This window comes from Sinocyclocheilus grahami, unplaced genomic scaffold (assembly GCF_001515645.1).
Source record: "Sinocyclocheilus grahami isolate Dianchi unplaced genomic scaffold, SAMN03320097.WGS_v1.1 scaffold415.1, whole genome shotgun sequence".
Classification (NCBI taxonomy): domain Eukaryota; kingdom Metazoa; phylum Chordata; class Actinopteri; order Cypriniformes; family Cyprinidae; genus Sinocyclocheilus; species Sinocyclocheilus grahami.
The window spans coordinates 445,233-472,816 of NW_015505594.1; the positions used below are offsets into that span (position 1 = coordinate 445,233).

Genomic DNA, 27,584 nt, shown 5'->3' on the forward strand with positions numbered 1-27,584 from the left:
GATAGATAGATAGATGACAGACAGACAGACAGATAGATAGATAGATGACAGACAGACAAACAAACAAACAAACAAACAAACAAACAAACAGACAGACAGACAGATAGATAGATGACAGACAGATAGATAAGATGACATACAGACAGACAGACATATATGACAGACAGACAGACAGATAGACAGATAGATAGATATGCCCCAGCCTTCTATATATAAGTTCCCATTCTAAATATATTTTCAAAATTTTAAATTCTGGAAATTTCAACACTGTTAGGCCCAACACAGAAAGCCTGTGGAGTGATGTTATGGTAATGACATTCCAGTGAGAGAAGCTGGGGTGCCGTTTGAGGGTCCCGGCTGATTTACGTACATGCTTTCTGTGAAATATGCTCTGAAAAAAAGAAGCACTGTACGCATAAAACACACACACTGTATAAACACACAAGACAGATAGACGCTCGCATACATGAAGAATACTGCATCAGAAGGCCGGTCTATTATCGCAGAACCGAATGGATCCGTGACTGTGCAGAATGAGGAGCTTTATAATCCAGACAGATATATAAAGCTCTGTAATACAAACAGAACGAAGCTTGGTAAACAAAGCCTTTACCTCAACTTCAGCTACAGGCTACGGCCTGGAGTAGATCCAATGTCTGCAACTATAAAGTGTGTGTGCGTGTGTTTACAGCACGGCATGCAGTGAGAACTGGATTTAATGATTGTTTACAGGCCGCATTGACGTGTGTTCCACACATACACAGCTGTCAGTGCGGTAACTGCCTCTTCACTGCGTGTTCACATGCCACGACTAATTTAAAGGGAAGACAGGACTTGTGTGCATCCTGCTGGGATGCTTGCCATAGTGGAATGGGGGAAGGGTGACGTCCGTATGTCAGGATACACGCTGATGCCATATGGGGACGATGCCCAAGGACTGAGTGTGCTTTTATTTAACATAAGTCTTTGTGCACATTTAAAGGGATAGTTGTTCATCCAAAAATGAAAATTCTGCTGTCAAAGTTATTTTTAACTAAGGAACTAAGGTTCATCATGTTCAAGGGCTGTGAAGCTCCAAAAAGGTCCAAAAATATTACAGTAGAACCATAAAAATAGTCTTTGCTCTATTCCAAGTCTTTGAAGATGTATCTATTGAATATTGCCTTAAATTTTGGTGTGCTTTTAACACAGATCTACTGTAGGGCTTCAAAAAACTATAATGAATGAGTCATATGAACTTGCTTTATGATACTTTCATGGTGCTATTTTGGTGTTCTTTGTCCTGTTTGGAGATTGACAGCCCCTGGTCACAATAAACTATGTAAACTCCTCCTTTGGTGTTCCACAGAAAGAAAGAAAAAACATACAGGTTTGAAACAAGACAAGGGCAAGGATATATATATATCTGTATATATAAAAGGGGCGTTTCATCCGAGGAGGCAAGGGAGGAAGTGCCTCCTCAAAAAGTTGGATAAGAAAAAAAATTTGTAGCACAAAAATTAAAAAAAGCAAATATTAAAAATAAAATTCTAAAGAAGCAACAGCGACACTAGTGGGTAAAGTTACATATTTTGCCTCCTCATTTCAGAACACCACTGCACACCACTGATAGATGAGCAAACCTGGAAATGACTGATATGATGTGAGCAGTTAAACACTATAGTCATTTCCAGGTTTGCTCATCCTTAGCCTTTCTGGCTTTAGAGAGCTTTGCAATGACAGCAGAATTAAAAGGCCTCTTCAAATAAAGCACATGCTTACTTTCATATTCTTATTGTATTCTCAGCACACAATTTTGTCTGTTTCAGACATTAACCAAGTACTTATCAAAGTTTAGAAAAAAATTGTGACTGATGGTGTCTAGGAGCAAAGAATTTGGCAAAAAACACCACTGGGTCTCTTACACCCACTGATATCTCCCTACGCCTGCCTTATCCATTACCAACCATTATCACTCCACATGAATGAATAATCTGCAATGAATTTCTAATGTCCCGTTTCTGTGTGAAGGCATCACACCATTTATCATTCACAGTGTCTAGTGAAGCTGGCATGGACTGCTAGGTGATACCGCTATATGGAAATGGACTGAGTTAAATGGACAAGCAGAGGACGGATGGGCCAGTAAACAATGCATGAGCACACACCCACCTGGAGCCTGACATCCCCCTCTTTCCTCTGTCGGCCCATTAAAAACAGCTCAGAAGCACAAACTGCTTTGCATTATGGACAAAAGGAAGACAGATTGACAGAGGACCACTTATTGGGAAAAGGCTGCCATTTTATTACCAGAATCAGCAGAAGATCACCACCTGCCTATACTTTCAGCAAACCCCAATTTACCTCAAAAACAGATTATTACTTTATTGTACATACAATAATATTAAAATTCTGTCAGATTTTTTATTTATCTATTATTTTATGGCTGATAACCAATAAACCCAATATTATAATTCTATAATATTTTGTCTAAATAAATTACAAATAAATGATAACAAAAATATATACATATTAAAAACATAATAAAACAATTATAAAACAATAAAATATTATGGACGATAATGATGATATATTTATCTATAATATAGCATTTTGTTTAAATAATTAAAAAATAAACTACAGCTAATAAAAATGTATAACTAATAAAATATAATATAAAAAAACTACAATTAAACATTTTAAAAGCTACAAGTCAATATAGGCATCAAAACTTCTTGCACAGTATTAAAAACAGATATTCAATTTGAGATTTCCTAAAGTTACAAATGTTTTAAAGATGAACTTTAAATAAGCATTAGATTATGGAGAAGGTAATGCAAATGCTAAATGCAAAAATGAGCAGTCAAATTTCCGACATTGACTGACACTGATAAATTAAACAATCTCTAATATCAGCAGATAACGGATATGGTAGCAATATACTGTGCATCCCTTAACTGATCTTCTCAAAATGACCAAATATCTATCCAGAGTTCACTGCAAAACTCTGAACAACCAATATCAAAACCCAGACCGCAAGAAAAATGTCAAAAAGAGCTCAATTATTCCCCAGCACCTCCAGCAAGATCTTTATATAGACCTTCTCGGTCTACAGTGTGAAGCAGCCTGGATTACAAAGAGAGAGAGCAGCTGGAAGCAGAAGGGTAATGAGTGACAAGGATGCATCAGCAAAAAGACAGAGCTCCCTAATTACGGCTGACACCTCCAGCTCTGGCTCTGCTTAAACACAGGAGTGGATGGAAGCAGGCATTGAAAGAATGTAAGGTACGATTCAATGCATGCTCCCTAGATATTACTTTATCTTAGATGTTTTGAGTGGCAGTTGAAAAGCATCTCCTGAAATGAATAATTTTCATTCAACCCCAAAAAAGCAAAGATTGTACACTTTGTTCCAGAGTCTTTCATCATAATTTTTTCATTCGTTACATCTGAAGAGGGCGAGAGAAAAACGAACATGCTGTCTTGGCTGAGCGAACGCGTCATTTTAGTTTCCACTGAAGGGATTTCCTTTTTTCTCCCTCTGTCTCTTTCTTTCTAGTAGATTAAAATCCTCTCCTTCCAGTCTCTCATGCATAATTATGTTCATCACAAAGGATGAGCCTTTTAAACGGGCAGGAATTGCAGATGAGGCGGGAATGATTGGTTGCCTGCATGAGGTAATTGATCTGGAGTTTCTCTCATGTTAGTCCTGCGTCATTTGCTAGATTCAGCTCCTGAATACGAAAAAGCTAAAAGGCAATAAATTCTTAAATTCAGGGGTGTGAATTAACAAATTACAAATACTTGCGTTACTGTAATTAAGTAGTTTTTTATCATAAATTGCATTTTTTTGTTGTTGAGTAAAACATTTTTTAAGTTCAACGCTTTTTGTTCCATTCAGTTGTAGATACTGCTGAGCAGCTTATTCGCCCAGACCGCCACAGCCCCTTTTCTTTTGTAGTTTTTCCCCAGAAATACTTCCTTATTTAATGCAATTTTTTCCTTACATATTGTATTATCAGCATAACAATTTGAGTAAATGTAGATGTGTAAAAGGTAGGGGATGATGCCCCATTCTAGAACAATGTACTTTTACGTTTAAATTATCATGTTTATGATTCTCATTTCTTTATCACAAAATGCTAAAAGTGGCACTGCTTTGGAGAGAAATTGGCTCTTTTTAATCTCTCTATTTAACCCATCTCATGATGTGTGATGAACTCTCGTACGATTTTCTAATGGTTTTGTATTCTTTACATTGTTCTAAACATTAATATTTTATGTACAACAATAGCAATAAAAGAACATGTGAAAAGTATGTGCAATGTTTTCTAAATGTTTAAATTGCAGTGTGCAGTGTTTAATATAAGGGGGTAGAATCCACAGCTCAGTACTCACTACTCATAAGTACTTTTAAATAAGCTACTCTTTTACTCTTACTCAAGTTGTTATTTGGACAAGTACTTTTTACTCTACTCACACTACATTTTTGGAATGTAATGGTACTTTTACTTGAGCACATTTTTTCTGTACTCTTTCCACCACTGCTTAAACTAGGGCTGCACAATTAATCAAATGTGATTGTCATGCATATCTTGTCGTTAAAGCCGGTTCTGTGATTAGAAGTAAATCTCCATCACGTGCTTTCAGGTGGAGCAGTATTTACTACACAGAGCCGTAGTTCACTGACAAGCTACGCAAAATCGCATTCATAATCGCAGACGATTTAATCGCGTGATTATGAAATCGAAGAAATCGCTCTGCGATTATGAAAGCCGTTTGCTTAGCTTGTCAGTGAACTACGGCTCTGTGTAGTAAATACTGCTCCACCTGAAAGCATGTGAAAACACCACATTTAATAACATGTTTTTACTCCAAACTCACTTCATAACGTCAGTTGACGTTTGAAATAAATCCTTCTGTGAGATGATGTGGCTTCTTACACAGAAAAAGGCACGCAACATATTTCATAGTATTCTAAGCAGTGATAAAGGCTATGTCGATTAGCATTGCATTATTATATACTTTATTATAATAAAAATTATAATAAGACAAACTCGGATAATCCATATATTGTCGTAGTCGTGTGTTTATTAGTCACGTTGAATTAATGAAAGAGTTAAATCGTCTGTTTATTCAGCAACCGCTATAGGGATTTCCTGGGTTTCTTCTGCGAGGCGTATTTGGAGTTTCTCTGGCCTTTGGATGGAGATTTACTACTGATCACAGAACCGTGCTTCACTGAAAGATACGCATGACAATTGCAGCTTCTGCCTAATCGCGATTTATCGCCTTTGCTATTTAATTTCGATTAATTGTGCAGCCCTAGCTTAAACTTAAAGGGGCCATACAATAATAATAATTTCCCCCTGCGATCTACTGATCTACTTGCATTGGATCTTATTCACAACCATATTTCGTACACAAACATACATATAACTCACTTGACATGAATTGCTTTAGAGCAGAAAATCAATATAGTGCTCAAAAGAAGCATAAAACAAGACCTTTCCACAAGCTACAGTTTGTTTGAGGTGAGACAATATAATTGTCAAACATTTTGGTCTTGGCACATCTATCTTTGAAGAGGAAGAATAGGCAAAGCATGTCTCCCCGGTTCTCTAATATCATTCAAACAGTCCGTGTCCATTTCTCCAGACCTGCTATAAAAGTGCCCTAAATTTGTCCGGCTTCAAGAGTGGCTTTCAAAAGAGCCAAGAGTGCTTTTACAAGAGTAAAAGAGCTTCAGAAAAGCTCTCACCGACTTACATCAATACTTCAGAGGAGAGAAAGTTAAGAGTGATAAACAAATTGACTTTATTTATGAAAAGACAGTGAACATGAACTCCTGACAAACTGTTTCATATCTAATAACAGATCTTTAGCACATAAATCAAATTTCCAAATGTTATGAACATTAAGTCAATGAATAATTGCTTGAGGGTGTGTAAATAATGACAGGACATTAGTTTTTGGGCGTAATATCCCTTTAACTGTGTGCTTTTAGGGTATTTGGGCTAGTCAAAAGTCTTTCCACCCTGCTATTTGCACTCTCCAGATATCATTTAACTATTTGCATGAACAGAATTTGTGGTACATCTGCGGACAAAAAGACTGTGGAAACGGTTTCATGTTTGGGTTGAGAGTAAAACAGCCAAATATTTCCGACCACGTCACTCAGTCTGATATTTTCTTCCACTTTAAAATGGGAAAAAGTCTGTCTCATCTTTCCTCTCTAAAAGCTTCCTCTTTAGTGGCTATTGCGCCGCCCCTAGCTGTTTTACAAGGGTAATGATGTTTATATGAGTTACATAAAGGCATGCAGGCGTGCAAAGCTCTGTCAATGGAGCTGAAATCCACCGATGCGTTCGCTGTCTCCTATGAAAAACTTTGAAGAGTCCTTCATATTGAGCTTTTTTTTAAATGCTATAAACAAAATAGAAAAAAAGGCACAGAACTCCCATTGAAATGTCATTGAGAGTTTCCCGTGGTGAAAATAACAATCTTTCCAATAACACGCAGGGGAGACAGTGGTCCTTGAAAATGATATAGTGAGATACAAAAGTGGTCTGAAAGGGAAAAACAGCTATCGTGGCAAACATGGGCTGAGACCAAGTAAAGATCTTCGATGTTTGCAGCTCTGCATTATTAATTGTACAATTCAATATCTAAGATTCGCTCTGGAGCAAAAAATATTAAAGAGAAGAGTGTGTGATAAACTAGATGACCAATTTCAGATCTAAAATAGTGGCCGGCGGGGTCGTTTGTGTGCATAAGGCTCAAAGGGTCAGGGAACATTAAACAGGAGATGGACTGACCTATTCGCAACGAGGTCACGACCGCCATAAATTTTAGATGTGCAGCAGAGAGAGACAGCGCTGGGCAATGTGCTGTGAGATGCATAAAATATGGTGCCCCAGGTGGATGGGACAGGCCAATATCCAGTCATTACCCTGGCCTTGAGCTGACAGGTCACTGGCTAAAGGTTAGATCATGAAAAGGCATAAAAGAGCTAAAGTCTCAGTAAGATGTACAAAATATGTGCTTGACAGATTGCGAGGCTTTAACCGAACATAAAAATGTAAAAAAAAATTTACGTAACACCATCAAGTCCATTAAAACTAATAAATGACAGTCATTTTAAAACAAGAGATAAAACATATTAAAAGATTCAGCACCCACAGAAAGGACTTTATGAGCTGAAAGGTAAGCTTCAAGATTGCGCTTCAAATTCACTTGAAAGGTAGGGCGATTCACTTTGTATTGTTTAGGCAAAGCTGATATAATTTTAATGAGTACTATTGAGCTCACTCAGATCGAATATCTAGGAGAGCAAGAAGTATGAACCCTTTCAAAAATGGGCTGATAGGAAAACCATTCATTCAATTTAAAATAAAACCACATTAGAGATTTGCAGAAATCATGAAGTGACCATACCTATTGCACCATGAAAACATCAATCCATCAAACCAAAGAATGTGTCATGTGATTATACTGCTGAATGCAACCTAATTACTCAGTGCAAACCGCAACCCTTGCTCTGAAATATTAATAGAAGCTAATAAGAATATTGGCACTGTGTCAGAGGAAAACGGGAACAGTGCCTTCACTCATGTTGACATGCTTGTCAATGAGGAAAAATTATTAAATTATGCATTTTTCCATATTGGAATATGAAATTCCAACTATATACACCACTAGACATGGAAAACAATGTTCTTCTAAAAAGAAAAATACTTAACTTTGATCATATACAGAAAGTGAACAACTCAGTAAAGTAAGACATTTCTCAGAGATTCAAACAAACAAGCATTCAATTGACTCATATAGGCAAATGACTGAACTAGTACAAAAATATCTGAGGGCTTCTTTTGTAAACTCTCCTCACATTGCGGTGCAGTTTCCCATCCAGCCGAGAGGCCGTGAATCAGACACAATTGCTTACTTACCCACAGAGAGAGAAATCTGTCTAGAGAAGTGCTGCTGTCCATTTCCTGCTCTTTGCCCACTTGAACAGTCAAACGATTCTGAAAAATTCCAGTGTCTCCTCTGAATATAGAACTCAAACCTCTCAAATTGATGTTGAATTGATGCAGGTTTCTTCTTCTTGCTGTAAGAAAAGTCTAAAAAACAGTGACGTCCAAGTCCGTGAGCAACTTTTTGAAGTCTGATTCTGGTTCCTCAAGTCCAAAAAAGCCTTACTGCAGGCACAGAGAGCAAAAAAGCCTGGAGATTCCTTTACAAAACACAGGCTCCAGCAAACAGGTCGGCCCCGAGAGCCCCCTCCAAAGGTTTGGAAAATATTTGCAAATGTTTTGTGACGCACCAGAGGCAAACTCACGGATGCAGACAGCCAGTCAGACAACCCATAGGAAACACTACATAACTGGGAGATTCATAAGGTTCTCCAATAAGAGTACGACACAAGAAAAGAACAACTACCTCTCCATTTCTACATGGTGTTTGAGAAGGAAAGACAGCTTGCAGGACAGGACAGGATGGGTACATTCAGATGCAAATGCAAGCCGCACAAAGTAAATTAATAATAACCTGTGCTTCCATGGTGTGCTAGTTTAAACCACTGGATCAGGTTGCCTGACATCTACAGTTTCACAAGTCCTTTATTTTAAAACAGCCTAAAATTTTTTTGGAAGGACTTCCAAAAAGCAATTTCCTTTAGCCTTGATAAAACACCACAGGGGGTTTAACAAATGATAGATTCCTTTTGAATCAAAAATCATTCCAGATAGTACAAAAAAATAAGATGTAGCATTCCTGGAAGAAGGCACTTGTCCTGGGTTTGTGCCCTGAAGGCCAATGAGGAGACAATTTTGCCTTGTGAAATGAGATATAGAGAGTGAGCTCATACTAAAGATGACAGCAGAAAAGCGGCAATGAACAGTCCGGAAATGAAACGGAGGGGAATCTGAGAACTCTGCCATGAGACACCCGACGACGAGTCTGAAAAGTGGAGATCATGAGTTCTGGCTTAGAGAAACTCTATAATCAAAATCCCCCCAAAATACTGACTTGCTATCTTCATTAATTTCGCTGCCAAAGACTCTTTTGTAGCTACAGTGTCCTCCTTTGGGACAAAGTGTTTCATTGATTTAAATGAATACTTGATTCAAAAATTACAATTGTCATAATTCATTTTTTCAGTGAAACTATCAGTGAGAAAGCAAATTTGAAGCAAATTCTATGACCAACTTTTATAAGCCACCGGAAACTGTTGCTTTAGTTAAAAACTTTTCATTAATGGCTCATAAGAGATATTTGCTTCAGGAATCTTGCTATACTGCATGTTTTTGATTCACTAAACAGAACATAAGAATCATTTGTGAGCTATTGCAGAGAGGGAGATTATAACAAAATAGCGACCTAAATTTCAGTCTGGTTGGGAACATATCATGACAGGAGTTTTATCTTTATGCAAGATATTTCCTGAAATATGCAGTATGTACGCCCCAGGTAGAACCACAGGAGACGATGTTGGGAAGAACACAAAGAGCAACAACAAGAAGACAACTGTGAGAGAGTGCTATATGTCTGTGGATATAGAGGAAATGGAAAATGTCTGAAAGAGGAGATCTGAATATGTGCGTCTATGGAGGAGGGGACAAAAACACCTTTACACTTCCACTACTAATCAACTATACAGCAAAGGATGATTCAGAAGATTCAGCTCCAAAACAGAGTCGAGTATATGGCTCACCAAATGCTAGGGAGTAAATTACAGAGCCCTTGAAAACTGCTTGGCTACTGTGGTGAATGAAGTGGCCTGACTCAGAGCCTCTAGTCACTAATTTTAGCCAAGCTGGGTGGAAGCACGCAGGCTAGTTGCACTATTAATGAAATGACTGTACTAATCTAAACAAAATAATAGAATAAAATAGCATGTGATTTCAATTATAAAGAACGACTAAAGCCGTTAAAGTCCACAAGCTCTATGTGATGATTGGAAGTATGTGTTTATTTTGCATTCTAACACACGTTCTTGGTGAGTACTTCCGTTACATTTCTCATTAGAAGAAATCACTATTAAAGTTTACTGTAATGACAAAACACATGTGGAAATAATAACTTGGGTATTTTACAAAAAAGACCATGAGTATCTATAAAATAATGTGACCATATCTCAGCTTAACCTAATTTTTTTCTGCCCAAAACTATCTAACAGTGCCAAACCATCATGTGTGAATGGATAGAACAGTTGTTTTGCTAGAGAATAATGTGAAAAATGTATCTTTGCCTGATTTAAAAATCTCCTACCTTATCGTCCGCACTGAAATGCAGTATTTCCACATCAGATTGAACATGAGGGCATTTCCTGCCTGGCTGCTCGATGAGGGTCTTCAAAACACAAGGGTGTGTAGATCCAACAAGGAGGAGAAGAAAATACAGTGGAGCTCAGCATGTGCTGCTTGACTCAACTCAACTCAACTTAACTCCAATCATCCAGACTAGCCGTGCTTCTGAAGTAAAGGCATCTTTAGCTTTGTTTATGCAGCCATACCCAAACGTTCCCCTGTGGGAGAAGTCATCTACCAGCAATCAGAGGTTCCCATACTAGCCGAGGAATGGAGTATGCTATGTCTCATCAGAGACACATCCGGATGTACTCGTTTTCCTCAAGCAGATGCACTGTCAGCTGCTTGCAGTGGGTCTCACTTAGTTCGGAGGTTGATAAATCCTGGTTTGTGTCAAAAGAGAAAGGCAGGCCTGTACAGCCAACAATTATGCCAAGTGTGACATGCCTCCCTAAGGATACCAGGGAGGGTCTGACCAGTGTTTATACTCTCAAATATAGCTTGTGGATGTAGTTAATTAGTCTCAATAGCATCAAATAAGTGTCGTAATGGAATTTGACTGTAAAAAGGCTGATGCTGTTGAGCTGAGTGAGTCCAGATTTGTCGTGGAGAACAGTGTTGCAGGAGGCCATGAGATCATAATCAAAGCCTGTCATTGGAGTAAAGGCTTGGCATGCTCCATGGAAATGGATTATTCTCAAAAACTGTAACTTAAAGCCTTACACACCAACACTGGAATACACATGGGAAAGAATGTGAGGAAAAGCGTATGAAGAGTAAAAACTAGATTGGAGCCAGTGAAAGAACTGTGCAGAAACAGAGAAATCAATCTAGTCAGGAAAGTTTTAAAATTAACTTCAGGTTGGCTTAAAGTTCTGCAAATACAGATGAGTGAAATGTATACAGTGAGATCGATTTCAGATGATAACTTTTTTTTGTTTTCTTGGCTCTGTTCACCTCCTCTTTGCGTTTGAAACGATTCCACAACCTTCGGGTTAAACTGCCGACAGTCCACTGTAATTTAAAGGGAGGGTGAATATTTAAACATTTTACTGTTGAGTTTAATTTGTGAAGACAACTCAAAATGTTTTCAACACTGATAGTGTTCAAAAGTTAGGGTTATTATCAGTGTTGAAAACCGCTTAATATTTTTGTGGAAATTCTTTTTTTCAGAACTCTTTGATGAACAGAAAGTTTAAATTAATTTATTTGAAACAGAAATGTTTTGTAATATTATAAATGTTTTTACTGTCAATTTTGATCAGTTTAATGGATCCTTGCTGAATAAAAGTATCATTCAGTTTTGATTATAGAAGACCTTTGAGGCAAATTCTAAGACCAAAGTCATAACTCTTAAATTGCACCACATTTATAGGAAATACACAATAAAATGTTATGAAAGCGAATTCACAAATTAAAAATAAAATCTGCTTGCTTTCCATGTCAATTTGCCTGACATTTCAGAAGCTGCTGAAAACAGAAACCCTTTTCAAAAGGATAGTAATAATTACCTTTCTAAAGCAGCCTTGTTTTGTTGTTTCTGTTACTGACATCAGAATACTTCCCTAAAGACTGCCACATCCTCCAAAAAACATCCTCCCTTTCTCTAATTACTGTCCAACACATTCACACACATACGTCTGGACAGAAAGAAATACACATACACACTCCCCCCCCCCCTGTAGCCTCCAGCTTCTTGGCAGCGAAAGACTGAACAAAAAGCAATTTAGGCAGGAGCATTGCAATTCAAAGCACAGAGCACACAAACACACACAAACCAGCTTTAAGTCCTTCATAAAGCGAAGGGGCTGCTGTATCGCTGTTAAAGATGACAGTTTAATACTGGCTAATAATCTCAACGGAACACATTATAAGGATGGATTTATGACTACAGCTTTATTTATGACATGGATGAGCAAGTTTAATATCTCACTATGTGGTCTCCATCTGACACATTAAAATAATTAAAAGACAAATCAATATTTATTTGGTAAGTAGTCATGTAATATGTAGGATAATGTACAGTTAGACTGTTATTAATGCAATGAAACCACTTTAAGATGATACTGTACATCTCTCATACCTCTTTCATATTAGCCTAACCTGAGACTTAGTTATGTCATTTTAAGGCATTCATCATCATCATAATCCTAAACACTGGTGCAGACTAAAGGACTTCTTACACAATGTCCAAATCAACTAAACACCAGAGCGTTAAAAAAGGCAAATTTTTGTCTCTTTCCATCCTCTGAAAATAACTTGAAAGCCGATTAATAATCCAAAAAAAACAACAACAAGAAAAAAGACATCCAAGTCTATGAATGAATATAAATAAATACTATATTTTAAATAATTCATAATACATTTTAATAATCATGTGCATTAGTCAACTGCTTTACATACTCATACTTACTTCAATATATACATTTTTATCAGTATTTGTTTCCACTGGAAATCAAACCCATGACCTTGGCACTGCTAGCATCATTTTCCGCCGACTAAGCAATGGGAACATACAGTTCACTCCTATTTAGACAAATGAAATAAATGAGCAAGAAAGAACAGAAAAGAAACCCCGTCTCTGCTTCACTGCAATTACATGCAAAATCTCCATAAAAGGTGAGTTTGTTTTCAAAAATGAAAAAAAGCAACTGTTACTCTTGCTCTTTTTTTCCAGCATCCAGACTTCAAAAAACATTCCAGCCTGGGACTTCTATGCCCACCTCCGTAACTGAGTGGAATATTAATGACCTGCTCTGCTAATTCGCATACGGAAGTGATGCTGTGTTTGTCCCCACTTTATGGTAAGCTACAACAGGTTAAAATGGCACAGAATACGTTTCTAGAATATAGACGTAGAGTAGATCTCTGTAGATGCTAGATGCAGAAACATAATGGATTCAGAATGTGTATTAAGAAGAACTAAAGCAGAACTGAAGCCAGTAGAGATTAATAGAGAACAAACCGGTGTAATCATCAGCAATAAAAAATGTATTATATTTTTTAGTGAAGCACCTATATATGAAGTCATATGAGGTGTCGTTCCAGCCTTAAAGGGTCAGTGGTGCTTAATATACTTTATACATTAATGCAACAATTAGAGGCACCTTCAGCTAAAAGGGAGTCATTTTTTCATCAAGTCATCCAGAGAGTCAGATGACACTGTAAAATGCCTGTTTCTGATAAGGCAACTGAATATATGTCTGATTCCATCATCAACGTGATTGTTTGCCCAAGAAAAATTAAAAATGTTAAAGCTTATGAATAATTTAAATGTGTTCTAAAGAGGTTTCAGTGGGCCGCTTATATCCTGACAGTACCAGCTGCAGAATTCTGTTCTGAAACACCTACACTGAATCTACCACATGGCATGCTGAGAATACAAATACATATCTTTTGTTTCTTCAGTTTTGTTTCAAATGTGAGGCTGAAAGTCACCAATGACACTGTATATTGTGCTTGATTGAAAGCACTGCACTGTGCACAAAGGCCACGTTGTGTGAAGCGCAGTTTCCACTGATTATAGCAGTTAAGTGAAGGACACGGTTAGGCGAGAAGGTCAGCACGAACATTTGACAGGGGATTTCCTGAGTCGCTGCTCGAGTCAGAGACATCCAGATTCCTTAGTCAGCAAAAGTTAAGCATTACACAATCATGTTGTTTTTTTTATGGTGGTCATTGATTGGGAAGAAGATGGGAGACCCATATATACATTGTATATATAACTACATTTATAATAAAAAAATACAAATAATACGCAAATAAAATAAATAAATAAAGCTACTAAGTAAATAACAAAAAAATTGCACTACAAGAACTCAATCAAAATCACAATTATTAATGAATACATAAAAAAGTCATGTAGTTTTCAATTAATATTAGATTAAACAAGAATTTGTATACAATTATTTTTAAATTAAATTTAGCATGTCGCATTTTAGGACACTGCTGCCACTGCTTAAAATTTCATGTCAACTTAAAACCATAGTTCAAAGGTCTGCTGGACATAAGAAGGAAGACTAAACTCAAGCAATGATAGATCACCGGTCAGGACACACACACACGTGGTCCATCACAGGACGAAGCCCAGGGGCCCGTGGGGTACCATGCCCCACAATAGAGGATCAGCTCAGTGATGGAAACGCTTGTCAGGTCACAGAAACACAATAGAGCTTGAGTTAAATCAGCCTGACTCGCTACAACCTCAGCTTTACAGCCCTTAACTCACAACAACAAAAAGGCACACTGTTCTGAGGTCAGTCATGACACTTTACAGACTGAATAACAGTAAAGGCTTTAATAAGCTGATCTGAAAACCGCTACTGAAGGAGAACAATACCGTGCAGATGGTGACTCTGCTCCAACAATAAAAGCATTTTTTATTAGAAATTGATTATTCATTGTCACATAGAGAAGCGCATTATCATAAGCTGATAATATCTTGTAAAATCTAATTTTTATAAAAGCAACACAAACGCCAACATTGAACAAAGAACTCTTACCTTTTATAGAAGCCATTGAGAGGCTGCAAGCAAAGAAACTGCCAGTAATCCAAACAGAACGTCTTGAGCTTCAACATTTTCCGGACAAGTTTAGTGATTTAGCATCCCTGCTAGCCTGCATAAAACAGCTGAGATCCACGTGGTTGCACCATCACACCTGACTCAGAGGTGTTTGAGTGACGGTAACTATGCCAAACGTGCCGTAGATCGACGTACGACAGGGCCTCAGTGGCGGCTGTAAATCCTTCCAGCATGAATAGTAACACCCTTTGTGATGTCTCTCACATCCTCAATGAAGATGTCACACACACACCATGTGTCCAGCTCTCCACTGCTTCAGGGATGTGACACAAAGTGTTTGAGAAATCTATTTGTATATCCTCTAGCACTAATCCAGCAGGCCCAAAACAGTCCAAAAGGAATAAAAAAAGGAAAAAGCTCAGCTTTGAATGACAGCTGCTTCCATTGTCTGTCAGTACTGATGACAGAATCCAGCTCCAGCGTGCTTCACCGCAACCACAAAGCCCCCTATGCGCCCCTGCCTGGCCCGTATTAATTATGCTTTATCTGATGGTGCGCTCCCTTTGCCAGCTATGTGTATGCTGAGCAGTGCTGATCACTAGAAGCACATGGTGATCAGCAGGGACTGACGCTCACCAAACACAAGCTGGCTGATTTACAACCCCACTCTGATATGCTGATGCCCGTTGCCGGGATACAGGATCACTAGCGATTAAAATGCTAAGTGGAAGCCTTAGGAGGATGTTGATTAGCACAAAAAGTCACATGGTAAACACTAAAAACACACGTAATTTAGCTAAATATATACACATATACCACAAATATAGATTTTTATATTTTATGATGACTACAAGGGCCTTAAATTGTAAAAAAAAAACTATTTCCAGTCATTTCCATAAAGGTTCATTATTCATCAGTTCTAGGGTGATCCATCATTTACGCTTCCAGATAAAACAATTTTTTTTTGTAAAACATACAATTTTTAGTATATATAAAAGAGAAAGAGCACAACAGAAGAAAAAACAATTGCTATGCTAGGCTAAAAATATAATTTGAAGACTCTAGTTTCTTCAACAAAGCTTTAATGGGGGAAGGTGTCAGAGCTCTTGAGCGGGCAGACCGGGCTAAAGCCGCCCATTAGTCCTTCTTGTACACCAGGTGTTGGCTTTTCAGGACCCAGCTGTGCTCCACGTACCAAGTAAATGAGCCATGCGGCTGTCTGTTGCTAATGACAGCGGTCAGCACCCGAGGAAGCACACGCCACACACTGCTATTAATGAGCCAGTGCTTTGCGAGAACTCAGCACCAGTTAATGGCCCCCAGGCACAGTCGCATGAATGCCAGTTTTACGATACAGGGCATCATATTCATGAATGACACTCAAGGGAACGCAGGGGAAAATCTCAAAATGATAGATTTGTGGTAATTAAAGGTTATATATGTAATGCATGACAGCACGAGTGCATAAAAATGGCTGAATTTATTTGATAAAAAATACAGTTACAATTGTAATATTGTGGAAAATTATTCTATTTTATAATATTTCAAAATTTAATTTATTCCTGTGATGCAAAGCCGAATTTTCAGCAGTCATTAATCATTTTCAGTGTCACATGATCCTTCAGAAATCATTCCAATATGCTCATTTGATGTTTAAGAAACATTTCTTCTTATTATCTTATTATTATGTTGAAAACAGCTGCTTCTGTTTTGCTGCTGTGAAACCGTGATACTTTTTTCATTAATTTTTGATTAATAAAAAGGTAAAAAGAAAAGCATTTATTTGAAAAATATTTTTTTTTGTAAGAATGTAAAATGTTACTGTCAGTTTCAGGGAATAAAAGTATTTTTTTATTTATTAAGTATATTTAAAAAAATGTTTGGACAAAATCTAATTTAACTGTATTTTTATGTGAGCACTTCACAACTTGTAGTGCTGCTGAAATATTAATGATTAGCTTAAAAGCACAAATACAACTGATTGAGCTCTGATTTAAGTTTTAATATAAACTATACCATTTTTATCTGATGAACAATAGTTAAATATACCTTTTAAATTAAATTAGACAAATATTATTGCTAATGACACTGTAAATGCCTTCAGAACAGCCTTAGAGTTAGAAGAGGTAAAATACAAATGGTAAAGCAAAAAATAATTTTAAATAATTAAATTAAAATACTGTAAAATAAAAAATAAAAAATGTCTGCAGTATTAAAAAACAATTGTTCACAATTCTTACAAAACAGCAATATTACATTTGTAATTGCTGGATAGCCCCATTATTCATATATGGTACAGTAAAAATGAAAAACAATTTTCATTTAAAAACGAAAAATGAAAAAGCACACCAGTGTGTATTTTACAAAGAAGTCACAGCTCTGTAAATACAGGTTGGTTTCACGGTCTCAGGGACTGTTTTGATATACACAAGAACTGATTATATACAGTGATGTGAAAAAGTGTTTGCCCCTTCCTGATTTCTTATTTCTTTGCATGTTTGTCACACTTTAATGTTTCAGATCATCAAACTATTATTATTATCTTTATTTAGTAATATACATAATTACGACAAATAAAAAATTATTTGTCATGCTCTCTATATTGTTTGTTTTTTGGATGCTGGTGACACATTTCATGCATTTTATACTACAGCAATGCTTTTTATAAACGTAATAAAATAAATAATTCCTGATCTTTACTGAAGATAATCACACTGTCTTATGAAATTCTCCAGGTATTTTTGTCAGTAACTCTGCCATTAGCATTACTGCAGAGTATTCCTTGGGCATATTCCAGATGTTCTTTGTTAACTAGTACTGCACACCCTTCAGGCTGTTCATAGACATTCATGCATCATGCAAAAGTGACCGTAGCTGCGTGCTCCCTCTAGTGGCCTAAAACAAGCATCTTGCAGTCCATCCCCTCATTAATATTCCACACGCTCATTTGCATTTCTTGTTCTATGCACTCCTGCCACACCGTTGAAATGATGAGGGCAGGCTGTATTTTCTTGGCCTCAATATCACTTCTCTGAGAGATAGCTATCATGGTGAAGAGCTCTATCTGGGCTCTGGCAGATAGACTAATTTATCTCAATAAATCCTGCTGTGCTGCTATTCTGTAGAAGGTGTCCAGCAGCTCAGGGAGATGAATTATGATGCCCAACTGTCCGCGGGGCTTGCGAGAAGCCAATATGTGCATGGCTGATATTCAAATTGGCCCTTTTTAAAACCAACAAAAAGCCTATGGATATCCATCTGCAGGACAGATAAAGCACCATCTAGAACCTAAAAAGTGGTTTATATTGGACTAACCAATGTTCAAAATGCTTTTACAGTAGTATCCTCCAATCTGCTGAGGAAAAACGGTGCAACAACTGAGGGCATTATTGCCTATTGGTGGCCCGTTTGGGGCTAAACGCAGCACTGGGAGATGCATTTATGACCCTGGCAGGTTTCTAGAGGGGAAAAAAGAAGAAGGGAAAACCAGAATATCTTTGTCTATTTTTAGTCTGGTATTATTGTGATCACTCCCTTTCAAAGGTCTTCAGAAAGCCCCTTTCCCCCCCCCACGCTCAAAGCTGGAACAATAGCTGCCTGTGGACAGTCCCTGTGAGAATCGTTCAAACACAAAGAAACACGAGTGCAAAACTCACAGCCAGCTCTGGATGACATCAATTCGCAACTATTTATATAGTTCCAAATGCCCTAAAGTGGATCATAATGGCACTTCTTGACGTGTCTCATTTCTCTCAGACATCTAAATGGGCAAATTTGCAGTTCGTTGAGAAGCCAATATGTGCATGGCTGATATTCAAATTGGCCTTTTTTAAAACCAACAAAAAGACACAGCCTATGGATATCCATCTGCAGGACAGATAAAGCACCATCTAGAACCTAAAAAGTGGTTTATATTGGACTAACCAATGTTCAAAATGCTTTTACAGTAGTATCCTCCAATCTGCTGAGGAAAAACTGTGCAACAACTGAGGGCATTATTGCCTATTGGTGGCCTGTTTGGGGCTAAACGCAGCACTGGGAGATGCATTTATGACCCTGGCAGGTTTCTAGAGGGAAAAAAAGAAGAAGGGAAAAACAGAATATCTTTGTCTATTTTTAGTCTGGTATTATTGTGATCACTCCCTTTCAAAGGTCTTCAGAAAGCCCCTTTTTTCCCTCACTCTCAAAGCTGGAACAATAGCTGCCTGTGGACAGTCCCTGTGAGAATCGTTCAAGCACAAAGAAACACGAGTGCAAAACTCACAGCCAGCTCTGGATGACATCAATTCGCAACTATTTATATAGTTCCAAATGCCCTAAAGTGGATCATAATGGCACTTCTTGACGTGTCTCATTTCTCTCAGACATCTAAATGGGCAAATTTGCAGTTCGTTCTATTCAGAAATCCATTACTACAACATGAAAAGCAAGATATCAGCACCCCAAAAAAAACATAAAAATAAATATATTATATTTTTACTATATTTAAATTGCTTTCACTTGCAATATGTCAGTTGCTTTCTCTCACTACATATAGAGAGGTTTACAGATATATAGATTCTATTATATATAATAATGCAAGATTTATTAGATATATTAATGCATATATTTTTACTATTATTAGTATTATTATTATTAAATATTATTTACTATTAAAATATTTTACTAATATTAAATAATTTATTATTATTATCTTTATTTTGTAATATACATAATTAAGACAAATAAAAAATAATTTGTCATGCTCTCTATATTGTTTGTTTTTTGGATGCTGATGACACATTTCATGCATTTTATACTACAGCAATGCTTTTTATAAACGTAATAAAATAAATAATTCCTGATCTTTACTGAAGATAATCACACTGTCTTATGAAATTCTCCAGGTATTTTTGTCAGTAATTCTGCCATTAGCATTACTGCAGAGTATTCCTTGGGCATATTCCAGATGTTCTTTGTTAACTAGTACTGCACACCCTTCAGGCTGTTCATACACATTCATGCATCATGCAAAAGTGACCGTAGCTGCGTGCTCCCTCTAGTGGCCTAAAACAAGCATCTTGCAGTCCATCCCCTCATTAATATTCCACACGCTCATTTGCATTTCTTGTTCTATGCACTCCTGCCACACCGTTGTAAAACTTGATCCTCTTATGCACATATGAACAGATCACCCGGTGCACAGACATACAAATTACACAGAAACAAATGGCTGCATATGTAAGTGACGACAGCTGGGTGTAGAACAGGATCAGATGTGAGTTTAGCATATTAAACGACTGGTTGCCTTCCGGTGTGGGAAAGCACAAGCAAACTAAATGGACTTCAATGGTGAGTGCATTAAACACAATATTGCAGATAAAACATTGTGCGTATTTATTCTTTGACATCGAGGGACGTGTACCATCTGAGCTCGTTGGAAACAGGGCAGACTGCTTAAAACACATTTCACCAAGGTCTAATGGTCTAAGTATTTAACGACCGCATGAGATTAAGAGCCAATTAATTCAATCACAGTGCAAAGAATTGTAATTTCAGTTTCACAGGCTGAGATGGAGACCGATTACACTAAAACTCATCAACTTCACTCATTATGTGGGCCATAATACCACATCTGAACTAAAAATGGCTTGTTGGATGGATAGTTGTAGTGGCCCTCAACACTAATGAAACAGTTAGAGTCTCTCAGCTTCATTACGATCAGATCATCAACGACTCTTTATTAAGAATCATATGCATTTCTGGAACTTCCTAATGATAACATCTTGTATATGAGAACCGTTTTCCACTATTCCCCAATCAAATTATGAACTCAAAGAGACAAAGACTGAACACACTTACAGTGCAAGTGGAAAGCAACGATATGGGGCTATTTTTGAGGTTGATGTGACAGTTTTGTGAGTGCTCTCCTCACACCGAGATGAAACAGGGAAGCCTTAGTGGGTTCAAGTGCCTGTTTGTTGTCAGCGAATTAAATAATTCCCTATAAAGATGAAAGATGAATAAAATGTCAGCAGAGGCATGCTGGTTTGTGCTGTTAAGCAGGTGATGGCAGTGGAGTTATGAGTGTTGGAAGTGAGCAAATCAGCACAAAAAAACACACAAAACTGACTCTTCAAATGTGTGGCACGAAATGCTTTATCAAAAAAATAAATAAAAAAATTGAAATTAATTAATTTAAAACAAAAAAATAAACACTATACTGTTTTTTTATTTAATTGCCAGTTGGTTATTTTATTATTGTATCTAAAACAATATATTAAACAAATACATACAATATTGAAAATAATAATAATAAAAAAAATAATAGACAACTAAGTTTAAAAAATAGTTTGGACACAATAGTTCATAATCTGACTTTTTCGAATTTAAAGCATTACTGCAACAAAAAGCAAGATATCAGCTTAAATGTAATTATATATTTATAAATGCATATAAAGACTGTACATATTAATGAATGAAAAATATATTGTTATTTATTTGATTAATTTTACTTAAATGACAATTCATTACATTTATTATATTTCAACTATAATATAAAATAATTATTTGCAAATAATTATAATTATATGACAAATAATTATTTGCAAATAATTCAGGTAATAATCTAGTATACAGTCAAATTTATTAAAACGTAGGTTAAAAAACAACTCTTTCCATTTTATGTGATAGGAGGGATATGTTATGTCTTAGTAAAAAACACAAATTAAATATTTTTATAACATAATACTACAGAGAAATATCCAAGAAATTAATAATAGACGACTCAATGTATTGATAGCGCTTTAGCTATAAGTACACTTGTCACAGTGTACTGCTGTAGTAGCAGTTCAGGTTAGGGCTGCACGATATTGGAAAAAACTCACATTGCGATGTTAAATTTTTTGGCGGTATATATTGCGATATGAAATAAAAATCACCACATGACTTGAATAGTTTATTTGGGGGGGGGGAGAATGATTGGGGTGATTTTGTAGGCGAGCAAATCAGCATAGGAAATACACAAATTACAAGCATAGATAAATATAACAGAACAAAGAAACAAATGAAATAAACAGTGCTTTATATTTTTCAGGTAAGTCTAACAGTATTCAGGTACAGAAATTGAATAATCAAATGTAAAACAACACTGCATAGTCTTCACTGTATAAATGAAATCTAACAAATCTGTGTTAAAGCTACAAAAGTGATTTTTCTTTGTTTTGTTGTTTGATTAACATTCATAACACAGAAAGCCTCAGGAATATTAAACTGCTGTGAACCAATATACTGTTACACATGCATTTTCTTTCTCAATTGTTTACCTTCACCAAAGCCATAAGCAACTGCGTTTGCAAGGATACTTGCAGAGCACAGTATTTCAGGCACAAATAGACACAGAAGTGAACAGAATTCAGTGTTCACGTGCATCTGCGTGGCTCTCACTGTGTCTACACCGGACGCGAGCGGCGTGGCGCGACAAAATATAATCATGATGCTGTCCAGTGGCGGCTCGTTGGGGGAGGCAGGGGAGGCACAGCTTCCCCAAATTTTGAGGTGAAAATGGGAGGAGGACGATTTAATGTTAATATAATTTACAATTAATTTCAGTTCATGTCTCAGAACGTGTATTTTTTGTTTGTAATTTCACAGCTGTAATATCATAACATGTTAATGAAGTTGGAAAGCGCCGCTTTTCTAACGCGAATGTGCCGAATCTGCTGATGTAATTACAACTGCTAATGATAGAAAAGGGGAGGGGGAGGCCGGGGGAGAGCTGAGCTCAAAGCGACTGTGACCTGCGCTCTCCAAGATGACGCGGAAGTTTCAACAAAGGATAAATGGATTTCCAGCACTGAAAATCGAGTGCTGTAGCTCTGCTACTAAATGTATTTAAAATAGGTATCTCTGTACAGCTGTCACCTCCGGTGTACACACCGTGTCTGTGTGTGAGCAAAGAAAACAATCAGTATAAATATAACAATCAGTAGCCTATACTAAACATCACACATCCTGCGATGTGACTATCGCGGATGCACACATTGCGATATCGATGCTGAAACAATATATCATGCAGCTCTAGTTCAGGTGCCAAGAAAAAACAGTTGAGTATGACGGAAACATTTTCACATTCTACTGCTGATTGAGTTGGACATTTGAGGCCTAGAACATTGTGTGCATCTCTCTTACAGCAGACATGGCGCTCTTGCCTATTTGTTTTACATAAGCACGAAAAATCCTGAGGGACACAGAGTCTATAGTTCAGCACAGAAAATCCTGTAGGCTATTTTTGAGGGTCATAGCATGACCCTACCAGCAGAGCCCTGTCAGACCCAATGGGCTTTCATCATCCGCCTTTGAGGGTCATAGTGGGAAACATGAACCGGTTATTGGTCTCACTTCCTGCGGTTTGAGATAGCAGTCATGGGGATTTTCAGTTCAGGGTGCTGAATTTTCTGTTTCTGCACATACTTTCTGATTCCATAACAACACATTTCCAAGTGTTTAATGCTCCTTAAAAAGATCTGAACAACATGAGGGTGAGGAGAGCTGTGGTTTAGCGGTTAGCACACATGCTCATGAAAGTTTTCACATTCATCAAGGTTTTCACATTCCGTCATTTTCCAATCCCATTCCCACCTCTTCTCCCAAATATCTAAGATTTCTCGCTACTATTCTATTACGATAAAAGTCACAAAAAGGCCAAAAATAAAGGTTACTCGAGCAAATTCCAGTGACATCTACATTATGTTGGTTTAAAGATTGCCAGCACAAGTCAATATTCATAATTAAATCTATTAACTTCAATGAGCAGCAACCATTCAAAGACAATAACATTGATCATGAGATCACAAACAGGTACTTATTCTTTCATGCATTCATTTGCCTGTGTCAGCAGTTATTGACTGGTGCTACTGGAGAATGCAGCCATACTGTTTGTCACATATAAAATAAAAATAAACTCACTCATGCACATGAGCTTCAAAGCAAGAATAAAGTCTCAGTGATTCAGATCATGAGGCATAGTAAATACAGACACAAAACAATGAAGATAATTGCAATAAAATCTGAGCTACTGCATTTTGAGTAAATCAATACATACAGGTGGAGATGAGCTACTCATAGCTTCTGCACTGATTGGGAGGGAAATCATCATTAAAATGTAGTAAAGAGCTGAGGGAACCACATTCTTACTGGTACCTGAAAGTATAATGAAATTAGACCAAATATTTCACGAACAACGCATAGCTGATTACATTCTGTGAAAATTGGTGGAGCTTTCTGCCAAGAATTCATAAGACTGCTAAAGATGTCACTAAGCAACTTACATTTTGAGACTTGTAGCATCATTAGGGGTGTGAAAAAATACATGAAACATATGTTTAATTCATACGATTAAGTAACTATTAAGAACAGCTATTCTGCTGTCATCTTCAAGATTGCACATACAGCAGCTTCTATCATACAACTAAGCATTTAGTGTGTTAGAATTAACAACATACATCTAAATGTCATATTGTATTTGTAATTATTTATTAGGATTGAGGATATTATTCCACAGATTTGAATAATTTTATAATATTTCAGTAATAAAATGGATTACATGTGTATACACACACACACACACACAAACCTAATTATAATATATAATCGAAATATGAATTAAATACTTATAAAATAGTCTTAATTCTAATTGAATAAGCAACATTCAAAAACTGAAAATAGCTGGTATACCTGCCAACTTTGTTTATTACTTAAATTCTGAATATATCCGATTTTGTGGGTATAAAAACCACAGGGGAATACAGGTGATTACTACTGAAAACGGCAATGTTTGACAATGTCATAACCATGTAAACAGTTTGGTCAACAATGTCAAAATTTGCATATATATCTAAATCTATATTTATCAACCTATGACACTTGACTTGATCACAAAATTTGACAGTTATACTAACAGTTCATGCACATAACCGGGTTAGAAGCACAAATCCCATCAGTGCACTGAATGACAGAATAATACTTTGCCACCACCCTGAATCCTGCTCGTCTGACCTCAGTGCTGGAGTCTGCCTCTCGCCGGCAGGCTAATGTGAATGCCTTCCTCCTGCGAGGCATGGCACCATGCCACCTCCTATTACTGTCACTGACACGACTGCTACAGTCAAGCTCTAAAAACACATTCAAATCACTTTCACACAAACATCTCAACAAAAAAAATGCTGTTGTGTTAGTTTCAGCTGTGCATTTCTGGAGAGCACAATCTTTAATTGTCCAGTAGTAGAGAGAGAGAGATATATGGAAGAGAGTTATTAGTCATGGTTTGCTCTGGAGGAGTAATGCTTGTACAGGGTGACCTTGAGGGAGGGTCACATGACAGCGAAAGGCTGTCCCAATTCCCCTTCCTCCCTCCCTTCCCCCCTGGGATGAGGCACAGCGGGCGGCAGTGGAAGATGTGCAGGCAGACAGAGCTCAGGAACAGATGGAAACATGGCCCACTGGCTAATGCAACGTCCCAGCTGAGAACAAAGCTTGTTGACTGTCTTTTTACCCACTTGATAAATCACCATTTGAAAACACAGCACATAAACAGTAATATATAAGATGCTAATAAGACGCTGTATAAGATCCTTGTTAACAATAAAGACAGACAGACAAAGAGATAGAATTAATTGCTGCTATCTATTTACTAATAATATTCAAGCGCAATTTAAATGACGTTACTAAGTGACAGATAGATACAAATTCAGGCATTTTACAAATATTATTATTATTCATTACAATAATTAAGTGATTTGTTCAATTATATTTTACACCTTAAAATCTGTCTAATGTTTAAAATGACTAGCATTATTAACACCAACATAATTTAAAGTTTATCTACAAATATCAAATGATTCTTTCAGGACTTTTAAGGACATGCTAATGCAAAAGAAAACCTCAAACATAAGAGTAAATCTTGAATCGCAGAGAGAGGGCATGTGTTCATTCAGCCTGACAAACAGCGGTATGCTCAATACAGACTGAAACTGCAGTCTTATAACGTTTCCAAAAATAGTCTCGGCGTGACATCACCAGAGCCACGTAAACACTGTCCACTTTGTTTTCAGTCTGCGTGCGTGAGATATCTCAGCGTACAGACACAACCTTATCCCTCTGCCCTGGGTTTAGAGAGATACAGCCTGCGGCAAACTCACAGAACATGCTGAACATGTCTGCTTCAAACAGCCGACGAGTTCATTAGCAATCAAACACATGACCCAAGATTTTGCTCCTCGTATGATGTGATGGCTTTTCAAAATATGAAATGAAGCATCAAGCTACTGCAGCAGTCAAGTTGTCACGTATGAAATTAAAATGAGGTCTTACCCCCACAGATACGGGCAGAATAACAAGCGCCCTCCTTCATTTATTTGACATCATGCTCATGAATGCAATGCTGAATAACATCTGTTGTTTCATATCAAAACAAATGCAAAGCTCAATATTCCCATCATCTCAAGTCCCGGCACAATCACACACACTTCACATGCACAATTCAAACATGTACTCACAAGTGGTAGCGATGACAAGCCATGAAGATGCTATGTTGTGTGTGAGTCTCTTGAGCGCGCCAAAATAAGCTTCGGTCTCACACACACACACACACACACACACACACACACACACTCTCTCTCCTCTCAAGCACTCACAGGCGTGCTCAGCTCATTCAAGCTTAGCCTCAGCGGGGCGGCACACGGCACCAAGTGTGTGATGTAATGAGCAGCACACGCATATCTCATCAGTGATGTTTTCTATGAGATTCAGAGTTATGAATAGACACATTCATATGATGGATAAAAAATTTTATTATTGGAAATGCACTTTTTCTGCCCTCGATTTGTTTTTGTTTACATCTGATCTGTCCAAACCTGAACCAGTTGGCTCAGTGGTTGCTATAGTAACAGAACTGTTTGTGAGGCTGGACCAATCAGCACGAGTGTGGAGCATCCCTAATGACACAAACGGATTCATTAACTAACAAAACCGTGTGTGAATAGACAAGCGGAAGACTTAATTATGCTGGGTGGAAGATACCCCTTGATTTAAGAAATGTTTTAATTACTGGTCTATGTCTTTAATCTAAAATCGCTGACAGTGATTTAAAGTTTTTAATTGTTGGTCTACATCTCTATTATTAAACTGCTGTGCCCAATTCTTTTTTTTTATTGTTGGTTTTCATCTCTAATATAAAATTGCTGGGTCTGATGTGAATGTTTCTCAACAAAATCTATGTCCCTGCATAAAATCACTGATCCTGATTTTTATTTTTTAATTGTTGGTCTAATAAAAAATTGATTGGCATAATTTAAACTTTTTAATTGTTTGTCTAGGTCCTTTATATAACATATCTGGATGTGATTTTAATTGTTGTCTCTAATACATAATCAGTGGGCTTGATGTTTTATTTAATCTAATTTATTTATATATTTTTTACATTTTTGTCTACATCTCCTATATAAGACCACTGTGTAACAACGTTCGTAGGTCGGGAAGAAGGAGACGGGAACCGGCGAACATTCAAACAAAACTTTAATAATAAAATAAACACAAAGCAGCGCGACAGCAAAACCAAAACACAAAATAAAATCCAGGCCTGGTCCTCTCTCGTCCAACACTGTCGTCACTCCTCCTTTTATCCTTCCGGAGCTCCTCCGTGGGACTCGAGACCGGTGAGTGGTGCAGGTGTCGTGCATTAGCATTTACTCCACCAGCCTCGCTCCGTTCCCACGGCTCTCGGCCCCGCCCCTCT

At 37.2% G+C, this 27,584-nt stretch overlaps 1 protein-coding gene across 4 annotated transcripts in view; it reads right to left on the reverse strand.

Moving 5' to 3' along the window:
- Positions 1-27,584, reverse strand: part of LOC107551128 (IQ motif and SEC7 domain-containing protein 1-like) — a 201,725-nt gene that overhangs the window by 49,999 nt on the left and 124,142 nt on the right. Inside the window, exon 1 of one of the 4 annotated variants that reach the window (XM_016232628.1) lies at positions 26,347-26,410. The exons of the other annotated variants lie outside the window; for them this stretch is intronic. Coding sequence (XP_016088114.1) covers positions 26,347-26,369 — 23 coding nt within the window. The 5' untranslated portion in view covers positions 26,370-26,410. Of the gene's footprint in view, positions 1-26,346; positions 26,411-27,584 lie in introns of those variants that run through there. 4 annotated transcript variants of the gene reach the window in all.